Source organism: Sapajus apella, unplaced genomic scaffold (assembly GCF_009761245.1).
Source record: "Sapajus apella isolate SASKATOON/1434 unplaced genomic scaffold, GSC_monkey_1.0 scaffold3, whole genome shotgun sequence".
Classification (NCBI taxonomy): Eukaryota; Metazoa; Chordata; class Mammalia; order Primates; family Cebidae; genus Sapajus; species Sapajus apella.
This window is the reverse complement of record NW_022436943.1, coordinates 42,558,868-42,576,806: the sequence shown is the minus strand read 5'-3', so window position 1 is coordinate 42,576,806 and position 17,939 is coordinate 42,558,868. Positions and strand designations below refer to the sequence as shown.

Genomic DNA, 17,939 nt, shown 5'->3' with positions numbered 1-17,939 from the left:
GTAGGAAATCACACTTACTCATTCTCAATCCATATGGTTTAGGCTGTATCCATAGGAATTCATTCAGCAATTCACATGTGACCCAGTAAAAGCCCACAGTCTCATTTGAAAGATTTTATTTAGAACTTTCAAAAATGGAGACTTGCTCTTTCTGCAGGAGTCTCAGAAAGGATAGACTATCATTGAAGAATTCAAATCTATTTTGATATCATGAAGAGAGAATTCACTTTACAGTCAGCAGAGGGAAAAGCAGAACAATGTGAAGACTCAGCCCAGAACAGCTGACTCAAGCAGCTGGACCTAACTCGGCTTGAATCCATTCCTGTTACATGAGTCTATATTTTCCCCTTCTCTTCGTGTGTTTGGTTGACCAGCGTTAAGTTTGGTTTGTGTTGACTTCTTTCACTTGCAGACACAAGTTTCTTTACTAATACAAATACCTGATAATGATTAGGAGAATAAGTTTCCTTCCAGGAAGTGGTCAAAGCCTCAGGAGAAGATGAACAAAAATGCAGATAATTACTACGATTAATGTGGAGAGTCACTGCTATGGGAGCACAAAGGAGAAAACACCTAACCCTATCTACCCACACTTAAAACTCTCCACTATTCTTTGTCAGAAAGAAGTAAATAGGATTCTTTGGAATGATCTCCACCAGAATAAACTTACGTCATAAGGTATGCAAAGAAAATAAACTAGAATACAAATTTACCCTTATATGAGGGCAGGCTGGTGCAAAAATGTCTTTGCCTATGGAATTTTTGACTTCTGTTGAACTCTGCATACCTTGTCAGTTCAGCTCATGTGTTATCTCCTCTCCCAGGGAGTCTTCTCAGTACAGACTTTCCTGTCTCCATCTCCCTCTTCAACAGTCAGAACTAAATTAACTCCCTTGAGGGTAATCCCATCACATTGTGTCATAGGTGATGAGACAGGTCAGGGATGATAGACTCTTAACTGTATATTCCTAGCACTTGGCACAGAGCCTGAGAAGCAGTAAATAGGTGGTTGCTCAATAATTGTTTTCAAAATAAACGGAGTAACATTCCTAAAGACAAGGTAGATAAATGTGAGCTTAATGACAATACAGTCAAAAAAGTCTGTAATTGATTGAAATGTCTTTCTCAATAATGGCTGATTAATGAATTGACTTCAGTCTGCTGGGAGGCCTGTGCTGATGGCCTATAATCTCATAAGGCAGCCCAGGAGGCAAATACACACATCACTGCCTCTACTGCTTCTGTCTACCCTGTATTCTTGTTTCTTCTTCTAATTTACCTTTGTCTCTCAATATTACAGTCATGCTCTAATTTCCAAGGCTCAGTACCCAAATCAGCTTCCTTACTCTCATCTTGATTCTTAATCACCTTATGTTCACTCTCTCCTTTTCCCCCCATCCCTACTGCCATTATTTTATGTCTTCCAGTCTTTGTGCTGCAACCCTGTTCCGTACAAGTGATTCCTAAAGTTTTCATTGATGTATCTCAAGTGCCTAGAATAGTGTCTGTTCAATAAATAGTTGTTGAAATATTGGTTTCCTGGAATCTGAACTTCACTTTTCCCAACTATCTTGCCAATTAATCTTTATTAAATCATATTTTCATCATATTACTGCTCAATTCAAAATGTTTCAATAATTCTTCTGTGTTTATAGGCCACTTCAAATTAATTAGTATGTGAACTGTCACAGGCTGGCATCAGTGGAAACTTCCTACATTATTTTCTGACATTCTGATAAATGACTCATTTAATTTATGTGCCCAGGAGTTTCTCTGCTGTATAACCTTCTATTCCTGTCCAACCTGTTTATTCATTGTTCATCGAAATGTTTTAATTCCTACCTCTATTGAAAAACACCATAAAAATCCTAGAAGAAAATCTAGGCAAAACCATTCAGGAAACAGGTGTAGGCAAGAACTTCATGACCAAAACACCAAAAGCATTGGCAACAAAAGCCAAAATAGACAAATGGGACCTAATCAAACTCCACAGCTTCTGCACAGCAAAAGAAACAGTCATTAGAGCGAATTGGCAACCAACAGAATGGGAAAAAATTTTTGCAGTTTACCCATCTGACAAAGGGCTGATATCCAGAATTTACAAAGAACTAAAACAGATTTGCAAGAAAAAAACTAACAAGCCCATTCAAAAGTGGGCAAAGGATATGAACAGATACTTAACAAAAGAAGACATACATGAGGCCAAGAAACATAGGAAAAAAATGCTCATCATCACTGGTCATCAGAGAAATGCAAATCAAAACTACATTGAGATACCATCTCACGCCAGTTAGAATGGCGATCATTAAAAAATCTGGAGACAACAGATGCTGGAGAGGATGTGGAGAAATAGGAACACTTTTACATTGTTGGTGGGAGTGTAAATTAGTTCAACCATTGTGGAGGACAGTGTGGCGATTCCTCTAGGACCTAGAAGTAGAAATTCCATTTGACCCAGCAATCCCATTACTGGGTATATATCCAAAGGATTACAAATCGTTCTACTATAAGGACATGTGCACACGAATATTCATTGCAGCACTGTTTACAATAGCAAAGACCTGGAACCAACCCAAATGCCCATCGACGATAGACTGGATAGGGAAAATGTGGCACATATACGCCATGGAATATTATGCAGCCATCAAAAACGATGAGTTTGTGTCCTTTGTAGGGACATGGATGAACCTGGAAGCCATCATTCTCAGCAAACTGACAGAAGAGCAGAAGATCAAACACCACATGTTCTCACTCATAGGTGGGTGTTGAACAATGAGAACACATGGACACAGGGAGGGGAGCACTACACACTGGGGTCAGTTGGGGGGAAATAGGGGAGGGACGGTGGGGGGTGGGGACCTGGGGAGAGATAGCAAGGGAAGAGATGCCAGATGTAGGTGATGGGGAGGAAGGCAGCAAATCACACTGCCACCTGTGTACCTATGCAACAATCTTGCATGTTCTTCACATGTACCCCAAAACCTAAAATGCAATAAAATAAATGGGAAAAAAAAAGAAAAATAATTATTTTTTAAATTTGCAATTAGCCTGTTTAGAGAAGAACCTAAAAGTCATAAAAGGAAAGACAGACATATATAACATGAGAAATTCAAAGTTTTCATATGGTAAAATATTTCACATAAATATGCAAGGTTTATAAACATGATAAACAAGGGAAAGAATCAAACACTAAGAAATTATTAATATTCTTAATATGCAAAGAGCATTTGAAAATTGCTTTGCAAAAAAGGAAATAAATGAAATAAAAATATCTAAAAATTTAAGCAATAAATAATAGATGAAAATGTCCAGACCATTAGAGAATATAGGTGTATATGTATGTGTATAAATCTATATCATATTTCATCATCAGATTCACATCCAAAGATGCTTTAAATGCAGAGAACTAAATGTTATCATTTATTGTTCTTGGCTATGTAAATTGCTACAACATTTCTGGAAAATAATTCTCAATAATGATTAAAATAAAGAACACACATACCCTAATTTGCCTTAGGGAGCCTATTTTACAAGAGTAACCTTAAGAGCAAATGGATACACAAGAATGTTTGTAGTGGCAAAAACAAGAACTAAACAAACTGAAAGTGTATCATCATGGGTGTGATTAAAAATAAAAGGATTACAGTAACTTTACAATGATTAAAATTATATTCAAAATACATTATACTGATACTAAAAATAATAAGTTAGCAAAAGCTCTTGGATCTGAATGAGCTTCATGTTACATATAGAAGGTCCTTTAGAGAGTATTATATCTGTATATGTATGACATCATTTAGAGAAAGATGGAATAAATAGAATTTAGAGAAAAGTATTACTACCAATCTATTAGTGATGGCTACAGGGTAGGAGAGGGTTCAGAGAGGGAAGGGTGATAGTAAAAAGAGATACCATTAGCTTTTTCTTTACATCTTCATTTTATGCATCCTTACACATGTTACATGCTACAATAAGCACAAAACACTCTTGCAACATAAAATATAAATAATAAATGATATCAATGGAACTATGGCTCTTTCTCTCTTTATAAATCCTACTCACGAGTCCTGTATCAAGTTAAATTCTAATTTCTCTAAATTTACTGATGGAATTATATCCTTCACTATCTGGTTCCTTGTTACTACCTTCTAATTGTTGCCTTGGAGTGTTATTTAAATAATGCAATATTATTTAACTGTTTGTATTAATGTCAAATATTTAATTGAAGTGTAATTTCCTTCTGATAAGAGCAGATATTCTACACTTTGCTCTTGAGTGTTGTTCAGAAACTCAATTTTCATACTTGTTTGTTCATTGGCCAATTTTTATTGCATTTCTACCAGCTACCAAGCTGTGTTTCATCCTGGGATACAGGACTACCTTGAACAAGGTATGATCTGTGCCCAGCAGTTTGGTGGGGTGGGATGAAACACTAGATACAGTCTTACAAATGAGTAGGTTACTAAAGGGAAATTGCAGTGTATTTTCTTGCCATCCAACAAAGCAAGCCTTTGGAAAGATCAATGACATGGGAGTCAGGAGACTTGGCTTCTAACTCATCTGTATTGCTTTCTCCCAAAATGACAAGGTAAAGTATCCAACAAGAAAACAAAATGAATATTTTTCTATATTAACATGCTAAACAGATGCAAGGAAACACAATATGTAAGGAAATTAATTTATCTATCTAATAACAACATCAATGTCAATATGGATAATCACTAATATTTATGGGGAGCTTACTAGGATCCAAGCCAGGTCATTGATGGTCATGAATATTATCTCAGCCCACCCCTTAATTGTGTCCCATCAATTCCAGGGGCCCATGGACTTCATTTCCCCTTCAGCTAGTTCCTGTGTAACCTAACAAAGAAGACAACTGAGGATTTCAAGAATCCTACAGTCTCTCCTATTTGAATTACAAAGCATCTTCTTTTTGTTTTCAGACTTGTTTGGTTTAAAAAGAATTACTTGGAGCCTGCAATTATTTTGCAGTCATTGCATGTCTCAGTAAGTAGGTTGGTGAGGTGGGAACTAACATTGTACTTAATGAAAAATGCAACATTAAGGTTTGTTAAGCAGGTTTCCTTCTGACTTCACATATCATTCATTATTAAAATGCATTCTCAGCCAGGCCCATAGAAGCAAAAACAAAGAGAAATCCGATCAATCCAGGACTAAGTGGCATGTTTCTGCATTGCAATGCAGTTGTTAAGAGCATAGGATCTGGGATCAAAGTGCTTAGTTCAAGTCCAGGCTCCATCACGGACAGGGTTGGGGACTTTAGCAACCCATTTAAATTCTTTAAGTCTCAGTTCACTCATCAGTAAGTCAGAATAATGAAGTGCCTCCCTCACAGGGTTGTTGTGAGGAGTAAATGTGGTCATGAGCATGAAGCACTTAGAAGGGTTCTTAGAAGGTAGTGAGGGCTCCAGAATATTACATTATCACATTATGCCAGGAGCATTCAAGGGCCCATGTGGAATTTCTAGTCACTAGATATGAAAGAGGTACAAGGAAGCCTCTTTGAGACCTTATCCTGTCATGCAGATTTGCAACAGCACAGTTTGTGTGTGTGTTTTCCCAGAGCAGATTTATGCTTTTGGCATCTAAACATTCACAACACTGTATATGTAACGTACACTATTCTTTGTAGAATTCATTTAAGTACAAAGTGAGTTAGAAACAAATTTAAGGAAAAAGAATAGTATTGTTACTAGATGTAAGTTATTAGGTTGGTGCTAAATTAATTGCAGTTTTTGCCACTACTTTGCGTAACGGTATTATTATGTATACCAACATCTCAATCTATGAACATCTCAAGTATCTATAAAAATGGCAGCACCCTCTTTAATAATCATCAATCACTACATGAGACAAAATATAAAACCTGTATTTGTCAAGATGATAGGTTATATGATTAGCTCTTCTAGAAAAATAATGCCTAAGAAATCTTTATGATATCCATTTCCAACTGCCTGCTGGAATTTTCAATTGATAGTCACAAGCAACTCGAACACAATTAGGAAATCATAATCTCCCAATTTTACTTCTGAAATACCTCTCTAATGCACCCCATTCTCTCTATTTCAACAGCTCTAATTCAGTGCTTGTCTTATGCCCTAGTAAGACTTGGTCTATCTTCAGCCCTGCTAAGAGATTTATCTCACAACTTCTGTCTAAAAAGCAAATCTAATGCTGTTCTACTCAAAGACTTCCCTTGGCTCCTCCGGTTTAAACTATCATTTGCTTGCCTGGATCAGATACAAATAATCTCACAACTTCTGCAAAACAACTATGAAAATTATATGGGGAAGAAAAAGAAAACCCAATGTACAATGCAAATTAGGTTAGCAGAGGACATAGTTTGGATATTTGTCCCCTCTAAATCTCATGTTGAAATGTAATCCCCATTGTTGGAGGTGGGGCCTGGTAGGATGTGTTTGAGTTGTGTAGGAGGATCTCTTATGAATTGCTTGGTGCTCTCCTTGTGGTAATGAGTGAGTTCGCGCTCAGTTCACACAAGATCTGGTTGTTTGAAAGAGTGTGACACTATCCGCCTTTCTTTTGCTCTTCTGCCATGATTGTACATTTCCTGAGACCCTCACCAGAAGCAGATGGTGGCACCACCCTTTTTGTAGAGTCTGTGGAAGCATGAACAAATTAAACCTCTTTTCTATATAAGCTATCCAGTTTAGGGTATTCTTTTATATTATAGCAACACAAAATGGATATATGCAGCAGACAAATATAATGAGTTTTTATTTATGTTGAAGCCATTGGAGCTTAAAACAAACAAACAAAAAAGTAATTCTGTGTTCTACCCTATTAAAATGTCAATCTTATCCACTTCAAAGAGGGCAGGATAACACTTAGTTCCTCCTCCCTTGGATATCCTTTGCTTCAAGACTCAGAGTCTCTACTAACCGGAAAATTGAGTGAAAAACTTTGTTGCACTGGTGGTGTTTTTTGATACTATAGAATACCATGCTCTAACCTCTCACTCCCCAATCATTTTTCTATATTCCTAAAATTAAGACAAGAAAGGATATAGAAGAGACAGTGATATGATGTATTTTAGGAGATTATCTTCTTATTAATAAAGCCCTGTGGGCAGACGCTGGGACACCTTGGCAGTTGAGAAAGCTTGCATACACTCATCTGTTCAGAGTTAAAATGTTAGAGAATCAGAAAGAGGGAGCAAAAAAACCTTACATTGGTGACCTTAGGCCACAGTAGAATGATACCAACATGGTATTGTCTCTCAAATCACGGGGAGAGAAAAAAAATCATTCTCTACCCAGGTTAATCAAAATTTTGAGCTCATTTTAATTTGAAAAATAAAATGTCATCTTAAGTGTGCCCCAATTGAGGAAAGCAGGTCATACTCTTGGCTTTGTACATTCGATGTGAGCTTTATTTCAGAATATTTGGTCTGTGTCTGTGGTCTAGCACTGGCTTTGCCCCAAAATCATTGGTGACATTGTCCAGTGCTGCTCTTTAAGTGAAACATGGTGTGAGGGTGACAGTGATAGATAGGTTCCAGAGACTTTCCTTTGTGGTGTGTCAAAGTACCCCCCGACCCACGCACATTTCTTTGGGGGCTTTCATTATTGTCTGAAGTATATTGTCACACTTGCTGCCACACTGCATCCCTCAACTTCCCATTGGACATATGGACCTCCTTCTTTCGGTTGTCCTGTCATTTGGTCACCCAGCTTGTGGTCTGATGCAAGAAAGATGACTTTTGGCTCTGACTGGCAAAATCTTTTTCTAAATCCTGGTTCATCTCAGGCCAGGCAGAACAACACTACCAAAACTATTTTTGCATGGGCATGGTGGCTCAGGCCTGTAATCTCAGCACTTCAGGAGGCCAAGGCGAGTGGATCATGAGGTAAAGAGATCAAGATCACCCTGGCCAACATGGAGAAACTCCATCTCTACTAAAATTACAAAAATTAGCTGGGTGTGGTGGTGGGCATTCTAGCTACTTGGGAGGCTGAGGCAGGAGAATTACTTGTACCCGGCAGGCGGAGGATGCAGTGAGCCAAGATCGCGCCACTACACTCCAGCCTGGCGGCAGAGTGAAACTCCATCTCAAAACAAAACAAAACAAAAACTATTTTGACTATACTCAATGTTATGTCTTGCACATACATATCCCTGGGTAGCATCAAATAAATGACCTCAAAATCTAAAAGCTCTCGAATGCAGGTAACAATTATCTATTTAAATAATTTTGTGTCCTCAGCAAATCTAGTCTGTCTTATTAAGATACAGCTGATTATTCCTGAGATGACATTATCTAGGGTTCCTCTCTCATAGTTAGGGAAGTAGAATGCGCACAGGGTTTCTCCTCAGAAAACCTTCTCACAGCTGTGTGGGCAAATCACATGTAAGAACAGTATGCTTTAGTTTCCTACTCCTTAAAATAAGGGTGATGATCCTTATAGGTATCAGTTGAGCTAAAACAGAATAATGGATGAACCTTCGTAAATTCTAAAGAAAGACTTCTGTCATATAATTTGTTTAACAGATACAAGTATCTCCACATGACCACAAAAGACCTAAACTTATTCTTCCAGAGCTGTCAAATCAATATCATAGCAATAAATTTGAAAAAAAAAACAAAAACAAAAACAAAACACATTATTTAGATGCTACTTTACATGAATCTGTCAGATTTTTACTGTGTATATGTACAATTCTTTTCTAAAAGAGCAGAGAAAGCTGCAAAATATAATTTAAAGAATTGTATAAAATTATTGCAAATCCAATAGGCAATGCAAAAACAAGCAAACAAACAAACAAAAAACAAAAACCAGACAAATTGGTTATGGGTTGAAATATCATGAAGAAATATGAAGAGTCTAATCAAACCATGCTAACAGAGTTACCAAGTTTCTACAAGTAGAATTCTATAAATATAAACAAGATGAGTAAGAGAGAAAGAGGGAATTCATGCCTGGCCTATACATCATCAATGACCCAAGGCCAATAGAATAACCTGCCTATGTGGCATAGACAGTAGCTAAAGGAAATATTTCCTAAAGGAAGAAGAAAGAACAATAAGCAGGAAACAATCTCATTCTCCCTTGGGTTTTCCTCTCCCATGGTTTGCTCTTATTTACAGAGTCCCTGAGGCTATTTCAAGTGCTGTACCAAGAGCTTTACTCATGGCCTAACTCATTTTTCCTCACCACAACCCTTTGAAGAAGTCACACTATTATCATCCTCATGTTACTAATGAGAAATCTGAGGCTCAGTTTTCACTCATGTAATCCCCATGATAACCCTAGGGGTATTTTGCACTCTTACTTCCATTGTACTAATAAGGAACACCAAGCTCACTTGGAGACCTACATTTGAAGCAAATATCAGTGAAGAGAAGAGGTAGTCTCAAGTTTGTGAGCTCTTGACAAATAAAAGTTGACTTTGCAGTAAGATGAAGACAGGCAGAAAACTGAGATAAGTAGCAGAAAGGAGTAGTCTTACCCTGGTATATTTCTATTTGGGGAGCCGACTTTACAATCTATGAGACTTTCGTTAGGGATGGGGGAGAGAGATGGTTTATGGTAACAAACAGTAGTGGAGACTAATAAAGAAATGATAGCTAAGCGATATACTAAGCATGTTTTGATTTTCAAAATAAGCATTTGAGATGTGCAATATGATCTCCAATGTATTTTTAAATTTTTAATTTTTGTGGGTACATGGTAGGCATATATATTTGTAGGACATATTTTGGTACAGACAAACAATGTGAAAAATAACATCCGGGAAAATTTGTGCTACAATGTAATACTCTTTTGGTTATTTACAAATATACAGTTAAATTATTACTGGCTATAGTTCCCCTGCTGTGCTGTCAAATATTAGGTCTTATTCATTCTTTCTATTATTTTTGTACCCATTAATTGTCCCCATGTCCCCCTACTCCCCTTCCCAGGCTCTGTTTATCATCTTTCTATTCTCTAGCTCCACAAGTTCAATGTTTTGGCCATTTTATAGATGAAGGCATTGAAGCTTAAGGCCATATATCTAGGTAAATGGCAGAGCTCAGATTAAACTATACATATATATAAAAGTCCATAATATATAAATATAAAAGCCCGTGAGCTTCACGTTCATGCAAATGCTTATTACTATGATGTCTACTAGTGATTAATACATATTCAAATTATTATGTAAGAGAGTTGGAGAGAGACATGGCTTATTAAATTCATATTAAAATGAAACAAATTATTTTTTATCATTACCATTTAGTACTAATTCCTAACTCATCTTTACCCACACTTTTATTGACTAGAATTTTATTCTTCCCTTCCTGACCTAAACTCGAAATGTCTTCTTGATATCTACCTAAAGGAAAAAAGAGATTAAAAATTGTTCTAAATATTGATACACTGAAATATAAAAGTTAAAAAAATCATTAAAAATATTGGTTTGTTCTTATCCATAAAATACACATTAAAACACGTAATGAAAGAATCTAGTGAACTGACACAATTAATAAAGCTTTGGGAAAATGCCTAGTTGCTCACCCTTTCTGATAGTCACCAGAAAAGAATCAGCAACTTACCTTGTATTAAGGTAACTGAGCTAGGATAGTTCTGCGTCATGTTTATATACTGATCTTAAGGAACTCCTTTTCTAATGTTAATTTATAAAACCAACTAACCATTTTATGCTTAATGAGAATGATATAAGGTGAGGAAAATGATGTAACATGGTAGAATGGAACAATGGCTGCTCCAAAAATCTGGAATTTGAGTTCTAGTTCTAGCCCTGCTACCAATTAGCAGCTGTGTGACCTAGAACCAGTTATTTTACCTCTCTGGGTCTCAGTTTTCACAAAAGTGAAAAAAACTGGAGGTAAACCAAATTATCTCTGTGAGTGACCTTACAAGGTAGTAAGACTTCCAGTTTGAGTATGAAAAAGATTCGAACTTTCCTGGGTATATCTGCCTATCCATCTGGGGAAGTCACAAAATGTCCTATTTGTGCCAGGGGCTGAGAGGTATCTTGGGAAGTAAAGTTGTGTCAACTGCTGGGATTCGGAGCCATGTCCAGTAAAATAGCAGATGGCCAAACAGAAGTCTGTTTTTCAGTTTTCTGAGAAAGAAATTATCCTAGAGGATGGGGTGAATGCCGTAAGGCTTTACTCATGGCATAGCCTCTCTCATCAAAGAGGACAACAACCGTGCAGAGCTTGTATTGTCTGACACTCAGTTGTGTGCCCTGGAGTTCCATGGGGATCAATGGGGCTTTAAGTAAAGACTAAAGTAGCCATTTCTTCTAGCCTCATAAAATACTGAGGTGTGATCAACACTGTGTAGGGGCCTCCCTGGCTTGTTAGTGGGTTTATCAGGTTGATTCGAACAGAGGGCACAACTAGACCTGAACTAAGTGTTAATTCGCCTCTTCTGGCTCCGTGGCCTTGAGCTAGTGACTTGATAATTCTTACCTCAATTTCTTTACCTGTCCAATGGGAATGATGAAGTCTTTTTTTCTCAAAGTCCACTGAGCTAATAAAGACCTTTTGCTCAAAGTCCATTGAAATAATTAAATTTAAACATGGTTGTAAAGCACTCGCACAGTGCTGGGTGAGTTGTAGCTACTCAATGTGTGCTAAGAATCTTGCTTCAGCCACCCAGTTGGATGTGACATGCTGAAAGGGAAAGAGCTTTGCTCTGCCTTGTGGTTGCATCACAGGCCACACATGTGGAGGAGTCTTGATGGTTACCCACGGAAATCAGTGTCCTTAGGAGCATCAGAAATGCTTCCTTAGTGAAGGATGCAGCAGTGTGTTAGTGGCTAGGCAGAGACAGGGGCACCTGGGAAGCAGAGGCACTGTGGTAATTAGGGGAAAAGCAGTGGCCCCTACCAGGGAGGTTCTTAGGTTGTTGGAGAAAAGGCACAATGGCCATGGACCCCAGGAGCAGTCCTTTTATGGGAGCACGTGCAATAGTTTTTAGGAACTTCAGGGCATACTTAGAGAGGATATTTTGAGAGAGTTGTGTTAATAGCTCAAGACCTCAAATTAAAATTTGGGGGTCTTTCATGGAAAATTTGGGTAAATTCATTTAATCAAAAATATGTATTGAGCACCCACTTTATGTTGGGAGCTCTTCTAGGTTTAGAAAACCATGCTCAGCAAGAAGGACTGGTATCCTCATCCATTTGGGAAGCTTGCACTCCAGGACTGACTATACATACATCAATGCACAAGTGATTTTCACTTAGTAGTGAGCCTGTGAAAATAAAATACTTTGAGGACTATGACAAAGATTACAGGGGTGGTAGGCAGGGCCTTGCTGCACAGAAGGTATTTGAGCTAAGACCTCCATGAGGAGAAGAAACTATCTTTGGGAACATCTGGGTAAGAGTGGGCCAGGCAGAGGAGACATCACGAGCCAAGGTCTCGAATCAGGACGGAGAGCCAAGAGCAGCATGCCCACTGAAAAGAAGTGAGAGACAGTTCAGAGAGACATCTCTGAAACGATGTCAGAGAAGCTGAGAGAAGCCAGTTGGAAAAAAAGACACACAAAAAAATTTCATTGAAAAAGCCCTACTAAAAAGCTAGCAAATATCAAAATAAGCAATAGGGTGAAATAACATTATTTCCAAACAAATTAATGAAGTAATGTAGTTGATCATCAAGGAGGAGACACACCATCACTTTCAGCATATTTTAGTACCTAAGACAGTGCCGGGTTGTGAGGTTGCATGATGCCATGTTCTTAGACCTTAGACCTTGTACATTGTTTTAATCACCAAAATGTGACTGGTGGATTGTATTTTCAATCCTGATATAGAATTAGTATAAACTAGTGGATGTCATGAAATGACGCTGAACTTAGAGCCAGAAGGTCCAGGGTCAAGTTCAAGTTGCAAGATTCCACCTGCTGAAAGACCCTGGGCACTCCCCTTGGCCCCACTGAAATTGTTTCCTTAAGTCTAAGTTTAAACAAATTGCTACCACAGAAGGAAATTATGGGAATTAAGCAAGACAATGATTTTAAAGGTCCTTGAAAATTGTAAAGCATCATCCACATTTATTGCTTAAAAATAATTTTTTAACATTTTTTGTTTAAAACTTTTCTCTCTCTTGCTTCCTTTGCATCTATTTCTTATTTTTCTTTTAAATTTTATACATATTGTATCACTGTTCTTTTCAAGGAAAACCACTAGAGGTCAGAATTTCACATAAATTGTTTAAAGAAACCACCAAAATGTGGGAGGGGGGAAGGCAGTGGGAGGGGAGAAGGCGGTGGGAAGAAGGGAGAAAGTGGGGAGGGGAGGAGAAGGGAGAAAGAGAGAGAGAGAATTTCATTTTCCTGTTAGGTAACAAACAATATGTTTAAGACATAAAAAGAAAAATAATAATGGCTTGCAACAAAGAAGTTTTGATCTTATTCTCAAAATTGTTATTTAACAGGCTTAGATAGGGAGGGAAGGAAAAGATAAAATAGAATTTGTTAAAATTTTTATTGATGATGTCTACAACAGCTTAAAGTGCACATTGATTAACCCATAATTGTTAAAACAGGTCTGAGATGAATGCTCATTTTGCAAATGAAGACACTGAAGTGTAACAGATGTAACAGCATGCTGAAGACAAGATTGACTCCAGTGTCTTTCTTTCCACTAAACTATGTTTGGGGAAATAAGACTTTAAAGATAATATCTGTATATTGGTCAATATATTCTATGATTGGTTAGCATTCCTGGGTTTTCACAAATGTCATTCTGCAATTCTAAATAATGTATTTAGTTTTCACTCTCCCAAATGAATTTAGGGAAAATTCCTTTCACGTTCTGTTTCCCAGAGTATCTAGAAATTTCTGAGCACTGTGCTTCTGCAGTGCTAGTAAATACCGTAATGAGATGATTAGCCGAGGAGAAAAGTATTACGTCTAGCTTGATCTTAGGAAAAAATATTGAAAAATGTCATAACCCAGTCCTTTAAAACATTTACTTAGCCATCATACTATTTTTTTTTATTTTGTAAAGCTAAATATACATATATAGCTTGTTTAGGAGTAGGGAGGGGTTGTCACAGTATTCATGAAGGAACAAGGTGGAGAAGATGACAGCATATATATATATAGTTATATTTAATTTTTTTCAGAAAAAGTATATAATTTTATATAAATATATAAATATATATATATATATATATATATATATATATATACATTTTTTATTTTGCGATTGGGTCTCTGTTGCCCAGGCTGAAGTGGCATGATCATGGCCCATGTAGGCCCAACCATCTGGACTCAAGCAATTCTCCTGCCTCAGCCTCCCAGGTAGCTGGAACTACAGGTGTGTACCATCACACCTAGCTATTTTTTAAAAATATTTTAATTTTTTGTAAATATGGGATCTCCTTATTTCACCCAGGCTGTTCTCAAACACCTGGGATCAAGTGATCCACCTGCCTTGGCCTCCCTAAGTGCTGAGATTACACGCATGAGCCAGCACACCTGACCGACTGTTCATATCTTGAGAGAACGTATCATGTCTTGGTTTCTGCTGTAGCCATATCATCTAGCATAGTGTCTAGAGCAGAGGAAAGGCAGTGATGAATATGCTTATGTTGCTTTAGGTGCATTTAGGTGTGTAGGGAATTTGCAAAGAAAAAGGATAAATTAACTGGTGCTGACCTCAAGAGTTTGTAATCTAATACAAAGCTTGATATGTAGATGCAAGAGCTAGGACAGGTTACTTATCTTAGATTCCAATCCCTAGCATCTAACATGATGTCTGGAACTTAGTAGGTACTCAGTACATTCCAGAAACATGGATTTCTTTTATTATTATTATTATTATTAAGAATAAAATTTAGAGTCCATTTGACGCAGTTTCCAGGCTTCGGATGATAAGGAGGAAATCATATCCAAGAACATAACAGACTTAGTTCTAGAACCCAGAGTTCTAGAGCTCTGCTTCCCAAGTCTCTCTCTGCAGGAGCACCCACTCCATTTTGTCACACTCTGGCTTGTAATTATCTCATAACGTCTGCACATGCTCAGGAGGAAAGTTAATGAGATTTCCATTATTTGAAATCTTAACAGGGTTTCTAATCGGAAACTGGGAAGGGAGAAGCATTCTATTAGGTAAAAAAACAGTGCTATTCTCAAACGGAGTCTCCCATTTGCAGGTACAAGAAAAACTTTAATTTTCAACATCTCCCATGACACCTCAGGAATAATCTAAAGTTTCCTACACTCTAAGGAAAGTTGAGTCATGGTTTTAAGTAAATACTTTATTTCTAATCAAAACTTGTTTTCTGAACGTTTGCCCTCACATTATTCATTTATTCACCCAAGAAATTATTTGGAAGCTCTAAGGTCTCATTGTTCCTCACAGCATTTATTTTATCGTATCAAAGGTTAAAACTTGGATTGCAATCTTAGAGGAAAATTAATTCAGTGATTAAGAAAAATGCACTTTAAGCAATACACATTTAAATAAGTGACAGGCATGGGGCAACGTATTTCTGAATTTTTTTTTGAAAAACCTTCTTTTCTACCTAAAATTTTAAGCAGTTGCAATTCTTCCACCCTATAGCCTAGAGAAACAGCATGAATTACTAATAAGGGAGCACCAATCTGCAGTGCAGTGACCAGTTTCAGAACAAAAGGGTAAAAGCTAAAACCAGAAAAAAATAAATTTTGTATCTACTAGTTGCTTAAAGCATATTTGGACCTTGGCTCTACTTGAGAACATTTTGCAATATTCTACCATTCTTCCACAGAAGGTATCTGGCCCCAAAGACTATACTTCCAAATAAAGAAATGTTCATTTATATACTATCTCCAATACTCGACGAAATGTTTCCATCCTCTACGTTGGAACTCAGGATCCCATTAACTTATGAAACATATATTTAAGATTTAAGTTTTCTTTTACTGACCTTTTGCCTAAACAGTTTTGCCAGCAACAGTATTAGAAAGGAGGAGAATTAAAACAGCCAAAGAATAGCGATGCTTTCAAGGGAGGAAAGGATTTCTGAAGACTGATGCCTGGATTGTGCATCTGCCCCTGGAACAGAATGTAACAGGGAATTTCCCCCTGCCCTGGGTAAGTTCCCTCAGATCCCTGTCCTGGGTTTCCCCCTCCCAACATCCTCTTACCTAACATCAAGGGAGAGTTTTAAAGAAGTAACAGACCAGATATGGAAAATCCCGATTTTCCAAAATAGAAGGAAAGTGAGAAGAAACTAGGAAGGAAAGAAGAGAAAGTCATTGGAATCTAGGAAGGGGTTCAGAGATGAGGGAAGAGATATTTGTTATACATGAAAACTGTTGTTTTCTTTCCTCACCTTTGGGTCCTGGTGAAATTGTGTGTGTTGCACAGACTTCAGCGGTAGGACGGCTATTGATATCCAGACCCAGGCTCTGAATTTGCAAAAGAAATAGTACCAGGAGGATAAACTGTTTTCTTCCAAGAAAAGATGCAAAGCCATTCATTGCTGTGGTTCCTCAGAAAAGGGTCGCCCAGAAATGCCAAATAAACAGCTTTATTTTAAATAAAACCTCCTGCTTCTGGGAAGAAAGGGAAGTATTTGGAACACACATTCCAAAAAGGCCTACAAAGACAGGAAGGAAGCATACCCTAGATTGTTTATTTTCTCAGTGTTCCAAATGGACCATACATTGTCCAGACTGTTTATTTTCAAGTGACAATAGTTTATTAAAAATTATCTCTGAACTCCAGTGTGAAGGTCAGCAGAAACATCCCCAAGAGCAAAGAAGAGACAGATGCCTTCTGCTGAGTACTTGAGCTGACAGTTTAATAGACGATATTGCCTTTAAACACTGAGTTTCAGAAAGGTTGTGAACCAGAGAAGTCTTCAGCTAGCAACATGTTATGCAAACACTATGCATGGCTTTGAGCTTTTCATAAGGCGATATTTATTGCCTGCTTGTGCCTGTTGGACACTAATGCTTCCAATGCCCTTCATGACCTTATTTTTCTCTCTTGCTACCAAGGTTAGTCTTTTGTGATTAAATTTGAAAGGAAAGAACAAGCAGCATTTCTGTGAAGCAACTTGGTAGTAAGCATTAGGAATATTAAAATGTTTATAACCTTTGGCCCAGTTTACAGCTTTTAGCCTTCCTGGCACACTATCTCAAGGAGACATACTGAAATGTGGGCAAAGCTTCATTTGAAGAGATGTGGCAGAAAGGGGAAAGGCCACCAATTGCCTAACAACCTGTTAACAGTGGCCAAATTATGGTAAATAGAAATGTATGAGAAGGTATGACATGGCAATTTTATTAAAACAGTGTTTTCAGCAAGTTTTTGATAAAATAAGGGTAGAAGCTTATGATATTAAGTTTCATAAAAAGCTCAATAGATTTAGATGTAGAGTATGTAGATCAGATATAGACATAGATACAGATATCAGGATCTCTATCTATTCCACCAACATATAACCTGTACAAATAGTCTAGGCAGAGTAAGATATTGGAAGATTGGAACCAGAATCCCGTACATTGGAGAGGCCCCTTACCTTCTCCATTCTTGAACAGGCATGTCAACTAAGAGAGGTGAAAGGGATTTTGGACCTGCTTTCCCAGAAATTGGAAAAGAAGGACCTTACAGATCCCGATACAGACTGACTGCTGAAAAACTATCCCTAAGAGATCTTGTTACAAGTAACCATCAATCCAAGAAATACAGATGCACTAGTTTCCTCAGGCTGCTGTAACAAAGCACTATAAACTGAGTGGCTTAAACCAGTGGCCAGTTGGCTAAAATCAATGCCAACCTTTTTGGCACGAGGAACCAGTTTGGTGGAAGACAGTTTTTCTATGAGGAAGATGTGGAAATAGTTTCAGGATGATTCAGGCACATTACTTTATTCATTTTTTGAGATGGAGTCTTGTTGTCGCCCAGGCTGGGGTACAGTTGCGTGATTTTGGCTC

The 17,939-nt window shown here is 37.5% G+C and overlaps 1 protein-coding gene across 2 annotated transcripts in view; it reads right to left on the bottom strand.

Moving 5' to 3' along the window:
• The window catches only part of COLEC10 (collectin subfamily member 10), a 44,481-nt gene extending 27,882 nt beyond the window's left edge, over window positions 1-16,599 (bottom strand). For both annotated transcript variants that reach the window (XM_032252512.1, XM_032252519.1), the window contains exon 1: window positions 16,331-16,599. In XM_032252512.1, the coding sequence (XP_032108403.1) occupies window positions 16,331-16,478 (148 nt within the window). In that variant the 5' untranslated portion in view covers window positions 16,479-16,599. The remainder of the gene's footprint in view (window positions 1-16,330) is intronic.
• Between the last annotated feature and the right edge of the window lie 1,340 nt (window positions 16,600-17,939).